The following is a 15,464-nucleotide window of genomic DNA, read 5'->3' on the forward strand; positions in this document are numbered from 1 at the left end:
TAAATAAATAAATAAATAAATAAATAAATAAATAAATAAATAAAATAAAATAGCAAGAGTAAATTTTAAAGTAGTTCTTTAACATCCATCGGAATCCCCAAGAACCATGGTTTGAAATAAATTAAGTCCTGTAATACACTGACACAAATACAAATTTATAATAAAAACTTTAACTGCTCTGAAATTTTCTGTTAGGTTTCTCACAGCTCAAGCTACTATGGTTAACTCTGCGACTGCTCTCAATATGTTTTCCATACAAGGTTATTTATTTATTTATTTTTGGCCTTGCCTAGGGCATGCAGAAGTTCTGGGGTCAGGAAGTGAATCCACGCCACCGCGGTGACAACACTGGATGCTCAACCTGTTAGGCCACCACGGAGCTCTCCGTTTGGTTCTACCTTAAACAGGCGAAATACCAGACTCCTGACCCCGACTAAAGCACACGGCTGCCCATGAAAGGCAACTAAAAGACTTGTAAACCACCATACCTGCTTAAAGACGTCGGTTCTAGCAGCCGATGGCCTGGGCTGAAGCTGTGGCTCCTGTTCAATCACTTCCTGGGTGTGTGACCTTGGGCTAGTTTATCAGTCTCATCTCTAAGACTCAGTTTCTTATCTTAAAGGGACAGTAATTATATTATCTACCTGAGGGAGTTGTGATAAGAACTAAACTTATACACGGTGTTTCAGTAATGTTAACAACTACATTTATACTAATGACACAAACCAGTTTTACTGGGGTTATTTAATATATACAAATGTAATAGTTACTACTACTGAGTATTTCAAAAAACTCAGTTTTTCAAAAAGTGCTATTTATGGTGCTTCAAAGATGAAATACCTAAGGATTAAAGAAACTAAAACACCTCACTCAGGCCTGCCTGATTCCAAAGCCCAAGCCTTGTCCTAACTGCTATGCAGATTCTCATCTAATTAATGATATCTTTATTTGTTCTTGTACTGATAAATACAGGTATGACTAAAGAAAACTTTACAGGTAGGTAAAATAAACATGGGTGGGTTTTTGTTTTTTTTTTTTAATTAAAAAACAGTGTCCTTGGAATTTCCTGAGGGCCTAGGGGTTATACGGATCCTGCATCGCCACAGCAGTTCGGGTCACTGCTGTGGCTCAGACTCAATCCCTGGCACGAGAACTCCCACACGCTGTAGGTACAGCCAAACAAACAAACAAAACCAATGGCCTTGCTCGCTGACCGGGGTCACTGTCCACGGAGCTGCTCTGCAAGCTGGTCGGGAGCAGGAGTAAGCAAACGGTGGCCCACGTTCTTTTGACTACATTTTTTGGGGGGCAGCTTAAATATGTCTCGTCTTGATTAACTCTTGTCTTACTTCTGTGGATACCTAAGAAAAGTCATAGATCACATGCAACCCAATTTCAAATATCTTCTCCTTCACTCACACGGCTGGATACTTTGCAGAGGATGAAGGGGAGTTGAAAAAAAGAGAAGCCTGAACATCTCAATGTCTACTCCTTGTCAAAGGCGTTCCAAGGGTTACACAAACCCTCGCCACAAAAAGGGCCAACGTTTAAAAGAGTGCCAAGGAAGCAGACGCTCTGGAAACACTGTAGCCATCGCTGACACCCTCTCGTGCACAGGTCGGTCCTTCGGGTCCAGTGGAGCCGTGAACTCAACGCAGGTTCCTATACGTTTTTCGGGTTGACGCCAAAGGGAATCACCGCGCCCGCCACGGCCAGCCCCACCTTCCCCGCTTACTGAGCATTTCTTTCTGCGCCAGAAACAGGAGCAGGCCGGTCTCAGATGCCAGCTCCTTTAATCCTCACATAAGCAATGTGCCCAAGTTCACGGGGCTGAAAAAGTCAGGACCGGAACCCGGATTTAACTCTAGACACAATACTGTTTATTATTTTTTAAGCCCCGATGGCTGCCTTTTACATGTTTTTATCTTTTGTCACCAGGCTGATCCATCAACACTGACACAAGGACTTGTGTTCCTCTGTCAGGTGAAGCCTGCAGCTCGTAACGGAGCCTTTACCTCCGACCCAAGTGGTCTGAGTGAGGGGCTCACCTTTCCCAAAGTCCGCAGGTGCTGGGTAGGCATGGCGTGGACCGCGCTCCGTCTAACCTGACGGGCTCTCCTCAAATCCGTAACAGCCACTCTGGGCAACTCCACTGACTTTCCAAAGGTGAGGTGGTGGTGAAAGCAATGCACCCTGATTTGCCAAGGGCTCATGAGCCAAGTTCCCAGGCACCTGATGGGTAGGTGCTGACTGCTGCCAGTAAACACTGCACAAGGGGACGCCAGTCTGTGTGGACCTGACCTGGCTCCTGCTGGTTGTGTGACCTTGACCTTGGACAAGTCACACAGGCTGTTGCTCGTCTATACATGTTGATGACAATACCTGCTACTAGGTCAAGGGTGTATCAGGAGGAGAAACTAAGTTATGTGGTAGCACCTTAAAATCTTCCAGGTACCACGTAGAAATAACTTAATAATAAAACGACTTCCAAGTGGGGAAAACAAGCTGAATTTCTGTGTCTCCTTAACTGCCAATATTCAGTTACCAATGTCGGAATTTCCATCCCACTTTTTTATATTTTAGAATAATAGCCGAGAGGGACAGAGAAAGAAGAGTTAGGCAGAAAAACGGGTGAGTGGTCATCTCTGCTTGTCAGCCAAACTAAGTTTTCCAGTTAAGCCTAAAATTAAAAACACTGCAAAAGTGTTGGTAATAGAACTGCTGTAGGTCAAACAGAGCATGTTTTATTATGTGGAAAAAACTACTGGGTATTATTCTGTAGCCAGCCTCAAAGAGGAGTGTTTCCAGAACACAGAGCAAGAATCTAAGGATCATCACAGATGCACCACAGACAACTATGCTTTTTAAGAAAGTTGAAAGGAAACTTTCAAATCAACCAGGCAACCACTGTAGTCCCCAAACCGCGCACAGACAGCAAAGCTATAAAAGCAGAGGTCCTGTCCTGTGCCCAAAGGATGAGGGTCTGGGTTCCCGTGAGACCGCGGGGTGTGCCTCGGTTCCTTTGGCCGTATTGTCCAGAAGCCTGGCTGCTTACACGGGGAAATAGGACTTTCTACCCGCCAACCGGCTGCCAGGTCAGCTGGATGCTCAGAGACACGTCCTGATCTGACTGAAGCAGGAAAGAGGAGAGAAGATCTTCCTACAGGGAGACAGGCCAGACCTTGCGCTCTGGCCAGGACGGCTCACCAAGATGAAAAGCCAGTGGGTGAGGAAGGACCCCAGAGGCCTTCCTGTCCCCTTGGGACAGCGCCGCGGGTTTGCGACTCTCAGAAAAATGGACGCTGCCTTTTCGGGTGTCTAATGTTTGGGTAGAGAGGAGTCTGCACTGGGCTTGATAATTACACAAATATTACTCGCCTTGAGGGTCACGGATTTTTATACCGGCCAGAGATCAGTACGGTTAAGAGAGAGCTGATGGTCTGTGATTAGCGTCCTCCCAGGCTATGAATTTTTAACGTTTGCCAGGGTCTAGGGGGCTTGAGGACAGGTTTATGGGGTTTGAGAATTAAAGTTAAGCTTTGTAAACACACGGCAAGACATGTTTCCAGTGAGGTTGTGAGCGCTTTCCCCGGCAAATGGCAGGCCAGCGGCCGGCTCTGAGCACCCGCGTTCCCCCCAGGGCTCGGTCGGGACGGGGCCCCAGGGCCCCAGGGGAGCTGCTTACTTTTTCGTGCTTGTGCTTCTCCTTCTCCTTCTCCCGCTTCTCCCGCTCTCTCTTCTCCTTCTCCCGCTCCCGCTCCTTCTTCTCCTTCTCCTTCTCCCGCTCCTTCTTCTTCTTCTTCTCCTTTTTGTCCTTTTTCCTGTCTTTCTCCTTGGGCTTCTCCTTCTCCTCGAGCAGCTTCTCGGGGAGCAGGGGCGACAGGGCCGGGAGCGTGGCGGGGACGCGCAGGGCCGCGGCGGGGCTGAACAGGGGCAGCGCCGCGTCCTTCGGGGGCAGCGCCAGGGCGCCGGAGGGCACCTTCAGCTTCTCATCCCGCCCTCTGTCTCTCGCTTTCTCTCTGTCCCGCTTCTCTTTGTCCTTCTTGCCCTTTTCTCTGTCTTTCTTCCTATCCTTATGCTTCTCCTTTTCCTTTCTCGCGAGTCCATCTTTCAATCTCCCTTTGGGGTCCACGTCCTCAAACTCCTTGATCTTAAACTTGTAGGGGTCGGCCTCCTCGTCTTTCAGGAAGTCCTTCCAAGGATGCTTGGTCTCCTTGCTGGCTTCCCTTTCCTTCTCCTTGTCCTTCCCCTTCTCTTTGCTCTTGTCCTTGCTTTTGTCCCTGTCCCTCTCCTTGTCTCGCTGCTTTTCCTTCTTTTTCATCTTCGTCTTCAGTTCCTTTTTCAACTTCTTTTTGACGTCTGCGGAGGACGGCGGCTTGGGCTTCTCCTCGTACACCTTGTGGAGAGGCTCGGGGGTGGGAGGAGAGATGGAAGGAGAGGAGATGGGAGGGAAGCCGGGGGGCACGCTGGGGGGCGTCCCCAGCTTGGCCTTCCTGACCACCTCGTCGATGGAGGCGTCCATGGTCCATGAGTTGTCAGAGCTCGAGGTTCCGCCTGAAAGAGGCCGAGGCGTGGACCCTGACTTGGGGAAGTTGTTTGAGGAGGCGGAAGCTTGCGGAGTAGTACATTCTGAACCTGAAATTCTCTTCGGACTGGTGAAAAGGTCTCCTTCTGATTCCGATCCAGAAGAGAATTCGAAAGGATCTGGCTCCCGCTCGGCACAAGCTCGCGCAATCACGGCATCGATGGAGTCGTCAATGGTCTTATCGGTCACGACAGCCTTTTTCGGCTGAGTCTCGTTGTTCAGTTTCCCAGCATCGGGGGGAGCTTGTATTTGTTTTACCTGAATGGTCTCTCTACTCGTTTTTTCACTTATTGTGGCTGAAGGAGTCCTGTTTGGTGTTTCAGGTCTGATGGGGATTTGGGGGAGAGGAGTCATAACCTTGGGACTCTTGGGGCTTTTGGGGCTCTTAGAACGTCCAGGAGACTTCTTTTCTTTGGATAGAGTTTTTGGTGACCGAATAGGACTTCCGACCATTGCTGGTGACTGAGTCGTTTTAGGCGATTTAGCCTTCTGTCCTGGAGAAGTAGTTTTAGTCTTTGTTTTGGGGGTAAACGACTTTGCTTCCAGTGGCTTCGCGGTTGGCATCTGTGATTTTGCCACCGGAGCTAACATTGGCGGCTCTGGTGACGGAGGCGCGAGGTCCGAGCTGTCCTGGACATGGACGGGAGAGAGCATTGGCGGGATCTTCTGGGTGTTGATCGAGCTGAGCGGTTCTCGGGCTTCCTGCAACACCACGTCCAGGGTGTCTCCTTTGCTGCTTAACAGGCGAGGCCGCTTCATGGCAGGCAGTTCTTCAGCTTCCGGACTGTCCAGCGGTCTCTTACCCAAGAAGTTCTCATCGTTAATAATTTCCTCCTCCTCCAGCTCGTCATCTTCTTCCAAGGGAACCTGCATGGCCTCTGCCGATGTGCCCCCATCGGTGGGCACCTGCTCTTCTTCTTCTTCTGGTAAAGGAAGAAAAATAAGTTATTAGAATATACATATTTTTAAAAACCTTGAGAAATAACAACAATGCTTCGAACATGATTTCAAGGAAAGAAAAGAAATTACGGACAGTGTCTAGAGAGTGAAGCGGTACGTTTCCTAGGATCTTGCAGACTCACACCCCGTTGCTCTCCGAAGAGTGGAGACTCAGGACAGCAGACACCAAACTCTACTCCTTTCGAGAGGCGTGGCCCTCCTTGCGGGATCTGGAGCTTGCTAAGTATTTCCCGGGTGCCCTCTGCTTCCTTTATTAATTCTTCTCCTAACCTGACGAAGCCCTGTCCTTCTCTTTTCCTCTTCCTCTTGTGTACACGAATTCAGGCACACACAGGAGCACACGCGCACATGCCACACACACACAAACCCCTACAAATCCAGAGATGGGTTATTATATGGCTACTATCCTCAGAAATGACAGAAAGGTGTACTTTTTTCTTTTAGAACTTTCAGAACAAATTTTTTTTTTGTCTTTTTCTTTTCTAGGACCGCTCCCGCGGCATATGGAGGTTCCCAGGCTAGGGGTCCAATCGGAGCTGCAGCCACCAGCCTACGCCAGAGCCACAGCAACGCGGGATCCAAGCCGCGTCTGCAACCTACACCACAGCTCACGGCAATGCCAGATCCTCAACCCACTGAGCAAGGCCAGGGACCGAACCCGCAACCTCACGGTTCCTAGTCAGATTTGTTAACCACTGAGCCACGACAGGAACTCCTCAAAACAAAATTTTAATTCTCGGAGTTTGGAAAATGTAAACCTCCGACCTAGCACCATTCATCTGCTACTTACATCTTCTTTCCGCTTGCTTGAGGTCAGCTACCTTGAGAGGTGGCGTGGTGAAGTCAGAGACACCGGCTTGGCGTTAGAAAGAGGCATTTCAGCGGGCGTTCCGGCACCACAGGGCAATCTCTTAACCTCTTTGTGGCTGCTTCCTGACCTTTCAAAAGGGGCTAATGTTACCTGCCTTGCTTACTTGACTGAGTTGCTATAGGACCAGATCCTTTCTGTCTACACGCATTACCTTGAGCATATATACCAGGCATAGCGCACAATGCTAACGGCTGAAGGAGCTACCGGGCTACGTCAGAAATAAATCATGAGCTAAAAGAGCTTACAGTTTAGCAAGAGACGCCACACAGAACGTGGTGTGGACCATAAGGTAGATAAAGTGCTCGAGTAGTTCAAGGGAGAAATGGATTACCTTCATGTCCAAGATCTGGAAAGAGATGTGACTACTTACGCAGCGTTTTAGATATCTGGAGACTGGGAATAGTAAAGCATGGAAGAAAGAGATGACACAGGGAGGTATGCACGTGGGGAGCTGTTTAAGACCACGGGATAAGGTGTCTGGAAAGCAGCGTGCAAGACGGGAAACTGGAGAAAGTAAGTTTAGCAGGCTGACATGCAGATCCTAGAAGTTCTCCATTCCAGAGCAATGCAGGTGATCCTTATGCAACTGGTAGTTTCAACCTCGTCAAGATATTTAGACAAGGGAGAGAAATGCCTGGAGTATGTGTTAGCAGGATTATTCGGGCAGGAATATATATGATGGATGGGAAAAACTGGATACTAATGGAGAGGGGACAGGTTAGGGGTTGAGGAGGATATAGGTAAGCAACCATAGGGTTGGAAGTAGAGTAGCGGTAACAAAAAAAAAGGTAGATGATGTTTTGAAGATAGAATGAATAGAATCTGATAAATGATTAGGTATAAGAGTAGAGGAAGGATTTATTTTTTTTTTATTTTTATTTTTTGGTCTTTTTTTTTTTTTTTTTTTTTGCTATTTCTTGGGCCGCTCTCGCGGCATATGGAGGTTCCCAGGCTAGGGGTCTAATCGGAGCTGTAGCCACTGGCCTACACCAGAGCCACAGCAACGCGGGATCCGAGCTGCGTCTGCAACCTACACCACAGCTCACGGCAACGCCAGATCCTTAACCCACTGAGCAAGGGCAGGGACCGAACCTGCAACCTCTTAGTTCCTAGTCGGATTCATTAACCACTGCGCCACGACGGGAACTCCTAGAGGAAGGATTTAAACCCAGTTTTAAGGCTTTGGACCCTGGTGAATGAGAAATGTAGTCATAAAAATAAACAAGAAGTAAAGAAATAGGGAAGGAAGATTTTAATTAGCTCAATCCCTGCAAATACACTAAATGTTCAGAAAACAGGACAGGAAGTGGGGGGCGGGGGTCTTGTGGAAATAAATGAAATCAAATAACGGATACCATCAGCAAGGGTGCCAACTGGGGCAGTCAGGTTTAGCCATCCTGACTGTCTACACAGAAAGAGAAGAGGAAGAGGAGGAACTAGAGAAACATGTGGGGGGTTAGGAGATCAAGGGGGTGAGGGAGGACTAGGAACAGAGACAAAGGCTTACGAGGCAGCAGGAAGTCAGGCTCACAGCAGAAGTCACTGCACCAGAGCACACAGGGCGAAGAGGGCAGGAACCACACAACGCATGTGAAAGTACTTTGTCAACTACAAAAAACAAGGCAAGCTGGAGACACGGTGATGCCGCATTTCTTGAGATGACACCATCCTTCACCCAGGTCAGAAACATCACTCCAGGCGGCGACGCTCTCCTCTCTCCAGATCTGAACTGTGAACTTTTTAACAAGTTTCCCCACTGCTGCTGCTGGTGCAAACCCTCGGTGCCTCTTCTCTGGACTATTGCCAGAGCCTTCTGACTGCTGCCTCTGCCTCTAGTCCCATCTGCTCCACAACCACCTCTCACGCTGCCTTAACACAAATCTGAGGATGAGATTCCTTGTATTAAAACCCTCCGTTGGAACCATAATGGGGAGGGATAAGCACTGGGGAGGGGGGGGTTACATACACACACTAGAATTTATAAAACAGGTAACAAGGACCTGCTGTAGAGCACAGGGAAATCTACTCAATACTCTGCAATGACCTAAAGCTTGACTCAAAGCAGGTCTCCACAAGCCAGGAGAGATGTTCTGCTTTATGTGGTTTCGAGGAATATAAATGAATTATAAAAATAAACTATTGCAAGAGCTGAGGAGTTCTTGGAAATGCAAGTGTTTCTTATTTTTATGAGTTTACAATTATTTTATACTTAAAGATCTTATAAGAAAGCTTCAAATGCAGCATCAACATGCATCAAAATGAAAACGGAATTTTGCTGGAAGAGAAAGCCTTAAGCTTTAATAAGAACTGAATTAGAAATGATCTGATCCACAGCAGAGTGTAAGTGAGGCATAAGGCATCGTAATGAATGAACACCTGTAAAACAACAACCCAACCTCCAGATGAGAACGTCGTCGGCAACATCACAGAAACTCCCCTGGAGCCTTTCTGACGCAGCCTCTGCTCCCTCCACTCCGCCCCATCCCCAGGTAGCGACCCTCCTTGTCTGACACCTGTCCTTCCCTCGTTTCCTGCACCGTTTTACCACATTTGTACGTCGTGGTCGCTGGCTTGGTTTTTGATCTTCACACAAGTGGTATCGTTACTATAACATTCTTCCGTTTTCTCCCCTAACGTGAGATTCACCTATGTCGATGCAGGTAGCTGCACTGTGTTCATTTTCACTGCTGTAAAGATGTACTGTGTTTATTAATGCAGTCTCCTGGTATGAAACTTTTCCACTTGAGTGAGTACATTTTAAAAATATTACAACATTCAAACAAATGAATACAATTGATCTAGCTTATGCTTGCTCAAACACAGACTTAATTGGCGATTATGCTTAATGAGTGTCTGGTTTTCTCGTACATGAGTTCTTTTAATTCTACGTTCTAAGGGTTTGGAATAAGATAAACGCGTGCTGGCTGTGGCATGCTTCATCCTTTACCGTCACCCAGACCCCACCTGAAGGTTAATTTCGGTTTGATAACAGGTGAACGGCAATGAGGTATTCCTTGTGTGTATGTGAATAATCAGCATGGGTCACCAAAAATTGGTAAAATATCCTGAAAGTGCTTTTTAGCATTTTCCTTTGCTCATCCAGGGAAACAGTTTTACTGTAAAACAGTATATTGGTAACAGAAGTTTAATAGTATACGATACTTGATCTTTTGACATGTTATTACATAAAGGTGTACAAAATAGTAAAAAATATATATATTTCTTTCCTTGAGTCAGAGCTCCTCCTAATTTAACACGAATACAGACGTAAGAATAAAAGCCATGCTCCAAAGTTAAAAGGGTGATGCTGTGACATGAGAGGCATTGCAAAGATGTTTATTTCCAGAGAGCTAAGAATTCATTTTCTACTGGAAAAATATATTTCAACTGGGGGAGCGGACTCTTCTGTATGTATGTGACAAACAAATACTGTGGGAAAACCTAGTTCAAGGAAGACTACTGGGACACTTGAAACAAGCTTCTCAACTTCCTGGTGCTTCAGTCCCTTGTTCCCAGAGATGAGGACACACCAGCCTCACTAATTTTGTGGGGCCAGTGAAATCGCTAATTAAGAGTTGGTTGGATAAGTATTCCAACTACTAAATAACACTGATCAAGCACCAAGATACAGACTGTTTAGGTGATCCTGCAATCCTTTTTGAAAACATTGAAAAAAACACGTCTCCTCTATGACATGTGAAACCACCTAACAGCTCGGGTCCAGAGCCAGCTTCTCCGCTTCAAGAGGGCATAGCTTCAGCCACCCGCCCTAATAACGATCCCGAGGTGCATGTGGGCCAGGGCTGTCGGGCGGCTTTTTAAGGACAACAGAAATTTTATTTTTATTTTTTATTTCTTTTTTTGTCTTTTGTCTTTTTAGGGCCACACCCGCAGCACATGGAGGCTCCCAGGCTAGGGGTCTAATCAGAGCCACAGCTGCCGGCCTACACCACGGCCACAGCAACGCCAGATCTGAGCCACATCTGCGACCTACACCACAGCTCACGGCAACGCCGGATCCTTAACCCACTGAGTGAGGCCAGGGATTGAACCCGCAACCTCATGGTTCCTAGTCAGATTTGTTTCTGCTGTGCCATGACGGGAACTCCTTTTTTAAATTTTTACGTATATTTATCTGTTTATTTTTTTAGGACAACAGAAATTTTAGTCAAGGAAGGTAGTTCTACAGAAGTGCTAATGGCCATGCTGCTAAAGGTATAGTAAGGTTAATAGCTACAAAAGCTTTTCTGCCTGTGTTAAAACTTGGCTGAAGTTAACAGTGACAAGACTTTTGATCTGATTATTCTTTGAGCGAGAATTTATTCAAAGTTAGAGTTGTTACAATTGATTATTAGCGCTGTCGCTCATCAAAGACTACAGTACATTATGATGTAACTTCTCTAGACTTCTAGGAGAAAAAGAAGACACTAACAATAAGAAAAAAGACAAGTTGAGAACCACACTTAAACCAGTGTGGGAACCCCTATTTTTTAAAGTAAGGTTAAGTTACTGGTAAAGGTTCACATCCATTACCAATATGCTTATTCTTCATATAAATTCACTAACATGTGGGTGCTATAATTCAACTTAAGGAAAATCCTGACATGTTAAGAAGTAACTTTTCATTCTGCCAAATGTTCTGCATGTACAATAACACTTCCTAATTTGTCAAAAGGGGGAAATGGTGGAAAATAATATGAATGATTTGGCACGAATTTATCACCACAGAAACACAATTTAAAACATATTTAATTGGTTGCAGAATATCTTATAATATGGAAAATAAGGGAGATAGAATTAATCTCTAAGGTGTCTTTTCATTTAAAAAATCAGTGATTTCCGTAGTTTCCATTGTGGTGCAGTGGAAACGAATCTGACTAGGAACCATGAGGTTGCAGGATCGATCCCTGGCCTTGCTCAGTGGGTTAAGGATCCAGCGTTCCTGTGAGCTGTAGAGCAGGTCGCAAATGCGGCTCTGATCTGATGTTGCTGTGGCAGCTGTAGCTCTGATCGGACCCCTAGCCTGGGAAACTCCATGTGCTGCAGGTGCGGCCCTAAAAAGCAAGAAACAAACAAACAAACAAAAAACCCAGTGATTTCAAATCACCACTGGATTGTAAAATTCTTAAGTTTTTAATCTGAAGTAACTGCAAATTTATAGAAAAATTGTAAGAGTATACAAACTACTCACAAATATCTTTCACTCGGATTCACCAAACTAACATTTTCCTTCAGTGTGTTAATGCACAACAATTGTTTAATTACATATAAAAATCAAATGGATCCACATTAATGTCCATCTTTTTAAAAACTTCACCATATTGACAGGTACAAAGGAGACATTACAAACTCCATTCCATTTCCCTTCATTAATGACACAAATAATAATTCACACTCCCTCCATTTCCCAGAGGAGTCATGAGAAAACATGCTTCTTTACCAAACTTTTTGAGCAAGACCAAAACAAGGCAATAAGGTCTGAACACACCAATGGGATTTTTAGGGTTAGTTCTAAGCTACTATAAATACTCGTATAGAATAAAATATCTTTTTAAAAAATCTTAACTAGAATAATAAATGCCTTTAAAGAAACACTATCATCTAAAAGGCTCATGGACATTAGGAAAAAAAGGGAAATTGTTTGCCCAGGCATGAAAGTTTTTCACCTGGTTAACTATACAGATGCATGCAAGTGGCCTGATTTCAAGCAGAAAACACACCTGCACTTCTGAACTTTATAGGGACAATAAAATGCTATCTGCATATTTTTCACCAAAAATTAAATGTATTTAAAACTAGATTTCTTGTAAATTTTTGGAAAGTCACATGCAGAAATTAATTTCTAGCAATGATGACCCAAACTTTAGTACTGTCTTACCAGTTCATGCATCCTAATGCTTTTATAATAGATATGAAAGAATTCATTTAAACTGCACACTTTTCAAAAAACACCTTTCTCAACTTGGTACATTTATAATAACCAGTTCCTTGAAGTGACTCAATTCTACTTGCACTCATTCATTCTCTCCTGAACACATCATTCATTCATTCGTTCACCTATTGAGTGCCTTCTGAATACCAGTGCAGTAAGCACCATGTTAGACCCTAGAACATAAAGTCAAATAAGACATGACTTCCTATCTTTAGGGATCGACCACATTTTGTGGTCATCAGTTCAAGTGCCGTGGCAGAGACGGGCCCAAGGCACATCCAGGAATATGGAGACAGAAATCACAATGTCAGCTAGAAAGGAAGATGGATGGAAACAGCTGGGGTCTGCTGCCAGCGCCACAAGTCAACCTGGCACAGCGCATGTGCTCTCGCAGCCCCAGGCGTTCCCAGCTGCCAAGTATCAGTGAGTCTCGCTTCTGAGACCTGAAGATCCTTATGATTAGGGCCATCTCCGCATGCAGAGGGCAGGACAGAGCTATTTCCGCCCGTGAATATCTCACTGACCACACGCCCAGCACCCGGCATTCTGACCACCTGATTTAAGTCTTGGATATAAGGGCGGGGCCTTTAAAAGCTGCAGAAATATTTTTAAGACTGTAAAGCTAACGAATGACTCGAGCCTACTTTTTGAGGTGAGGAGACTCCGAGTCAAGAACCTCAGTGAAGTAATCTGATGGAGAAGGTGTGGACACAGGCATGGCCAGGAGGACTGGGCTCAGGGGGGACGGTGCTGGCGGGGGTGGGGGGTGTCTGGGGGCAGCTGGAGAAGGACAGGCAGGCACTGGGCGCCTGGGAAACACATGAAGAGCAGCGATGTAAAAACAACCCATGGCAACACTTTACCTCTTAGTTCCAAAGGAGGCCCCCAATTTTTAAAAAAACCCCATCTACGTCCCCTCATCAAGTATTTTTAAAATTGTTCTGTCTCTAATGTGACCAAAATTAGACCCTTAAAACTCAACATGTATGAAGTGAGGAGGTACTTTTTTTAAAAATAAACCTATTTACTTAAAAAAAAAAGGAAATTACCAGTAAACACAAGACAATTAGGCAATGACAATTCATACAGTACAGCCAATCAATAACACAATAAATTAATAGAGTGAAGATGAATTCACTCTATATTCACACTGACCTGCAAAAAAGCACTATTTCACGAACATTCTGCACAATAAAAAACTAAAATGCTATATAAGCAAGCCAACCTGAAATGACACCTAGTATTATAAATGGCCTAATCTATATGTTAATACCGTTGTATCACATAACTGCAGCAAGACTGAGATAACAATATGACTTTGGGGTTTCTATGGCTACCTCCTGGGCTAGTGTGCCTGAAGGGGCTGGCTGCTGACACCACACAAGCATTCTGAGTGCTTCTTTTTGGTTATTTATGATATGATTTATGATAACGACAACATCTCCTATTTTCTCTCCTCCTCAGATACAATAAATTGCTATCGTTAATCACCCTTCTCGGTTCAACTATGATTACAATAGCATAATAGGGTCTAGCTATGGTAATATTGTGGGTTTTGTTTTTTTTTTAAAGAAATAAATACAAGGAGATCTCGTCAGACAATGTCAGTATCTCTAATATTTTAATCACCTCCCTTTTAGGCTTTCAAAATAAACTCTATGACAACTAAGATTCCATACCAAGAATATAAGTCCTTCATGCAAATCACATTCATCGCACACTGACAAGTCACCACCACGATCTTCTCAACTTACCACAACCGTAAGGCTCCACATAGGATCTGGCTTCTTTTCCAGGACAGACAACGGCAGTTGTTTCTCTCCTGTATTAATGAACTCATCTTACTGCTGTTTTGCCTTCCCAGAACTGGACAAACTAGGCAAATTAGCTATTCATCCATCAGAAGGCAAAACAGAAAAGAAAGAATAAAAACTTCGCCATCCTACAGACATGCGTGATCTGCTCTTGCCAATCACTGGCTAAGCAGTTGCTTAATCTTCCTGAACTTCAATTTCCTTTTATGCCAATTTGCATTAACAGCTAGTACTGCCACTTTGGCTTCTGAGTAACAGAAAGAAAAAGTGTAGGCAAAATGTTTAATAAACAAGTTAAAGTATAAAAACAAAAGAGGGATTCTTCCCCCCTGCATCTACACCCTTTTAATGGGCTAATACAGATCTGGGCGAGAGGCGGAGCCTGCTGGGTTTGAGTGGCGGTACTCTGGCTGATGGGTCAGAGGTGGCAGGTGTGACACAGGCAAAGGACTGAAAACCACCTGCAAGACGGGGGCCTGCCCTCCTGTTGCTCGTGGGAGACTTGCAACCACCACCGTGTGAATGAGCCCAGGCGAGCCTGCTGGGTCATCAGACATGCGTGGCTCAGAGCCCCAGTCAGACCATCAGACATATGAGTGGCGCCATCGATCACCAGCTGGTGGCACACGTACAATGAAGGCCAAGTCCAGCGAAAGAACTGCACCTGCGCCACAGAGCCAACCCCAAATGCCAACTCCCAGGACCGCGAGTGAGTACAGAGTTGCTGCTCTCAGCCGCTAAACTTGGGGTGACTTGCTTCACAGCAACACACGTTAACAACACACTCACATGTACAAGTGCAGTGGATTCGTGTCCCCTGTGGTGTAACATTCTCTAAAGGTGATGCAAACACTTAGCTGGTGCAAACTCGACTGCCATCCCCAGAGGAAATACGAGGTCAGGTTCCTATGACGCTCTGGTCACATTTTCATCAGCAGATCCATACGTGATCCTGTTTTCTGTGTGTTTCTGTTTAAGGACCTCTCAGGTAACACGGACTGCTGATTCATTAACAGTGAACCCACCTCCGGCAGCAGGGACCTGGCGCCTGCACGAAGCTGATCTGGTGTCTCCGCAGAGCTCATCACAGCCCTCTCACACTGCGAGCCCCGGCCAGCATCATGCTGGGGGTCGTTAGACAGCATAACCACCACCAAAAAGCAAGGCATGCGAAAAGCATGGCAACAAATAGACGGTGACAATTCACTTGTTGACCGTAGGAGCTGAAACAAGAAGGCAGGGTGTCGCCTTGTTTGGACGCGTCTGGAACTGTGCACGGGGGCAGCTCGAATGTCTTGCCCC

General features: G+C 45.5%; 1 protein-coding gene across 1 annotated transcript in view; it reads right to left on the reverse strand.

Moving 5' to 3' along the window:
• TAF3 (TATA-box binding protein associated factor 3) overlaps positions 1-15,464 on the reverse strand; it is a 155,752-nt gene that overhangs the window by 34,163 nt on the left and 106,125 nt on the right. The window contains exon 3 of the mRNA XM_047754526.1: positions 3,686-5,508. Coding sequence (XP_047610482.1) covers positions 3,686-5,508 — 1,823 coding nt within the window. The remainder of the gene's footprint in view (positions 1-3,685; positions 5,509-15,464) is intronic.

Source organism: Phacochoerus africanus, chromosome 12 (assembly GCF_016906955.1).
Source record: "Phacochoerus africanus isolate WHEZ1 chromosome 12, ROS_Pafr_v1, whole genome shotgun sequence".
Classification (NCBI taxonomy): domain Eukaryota; kingdom Metazoa; phylum Chordata; class Mammalia; order Artiodactyla; family Suidae; genus Phacochoerus; species Phacochoerus africanus.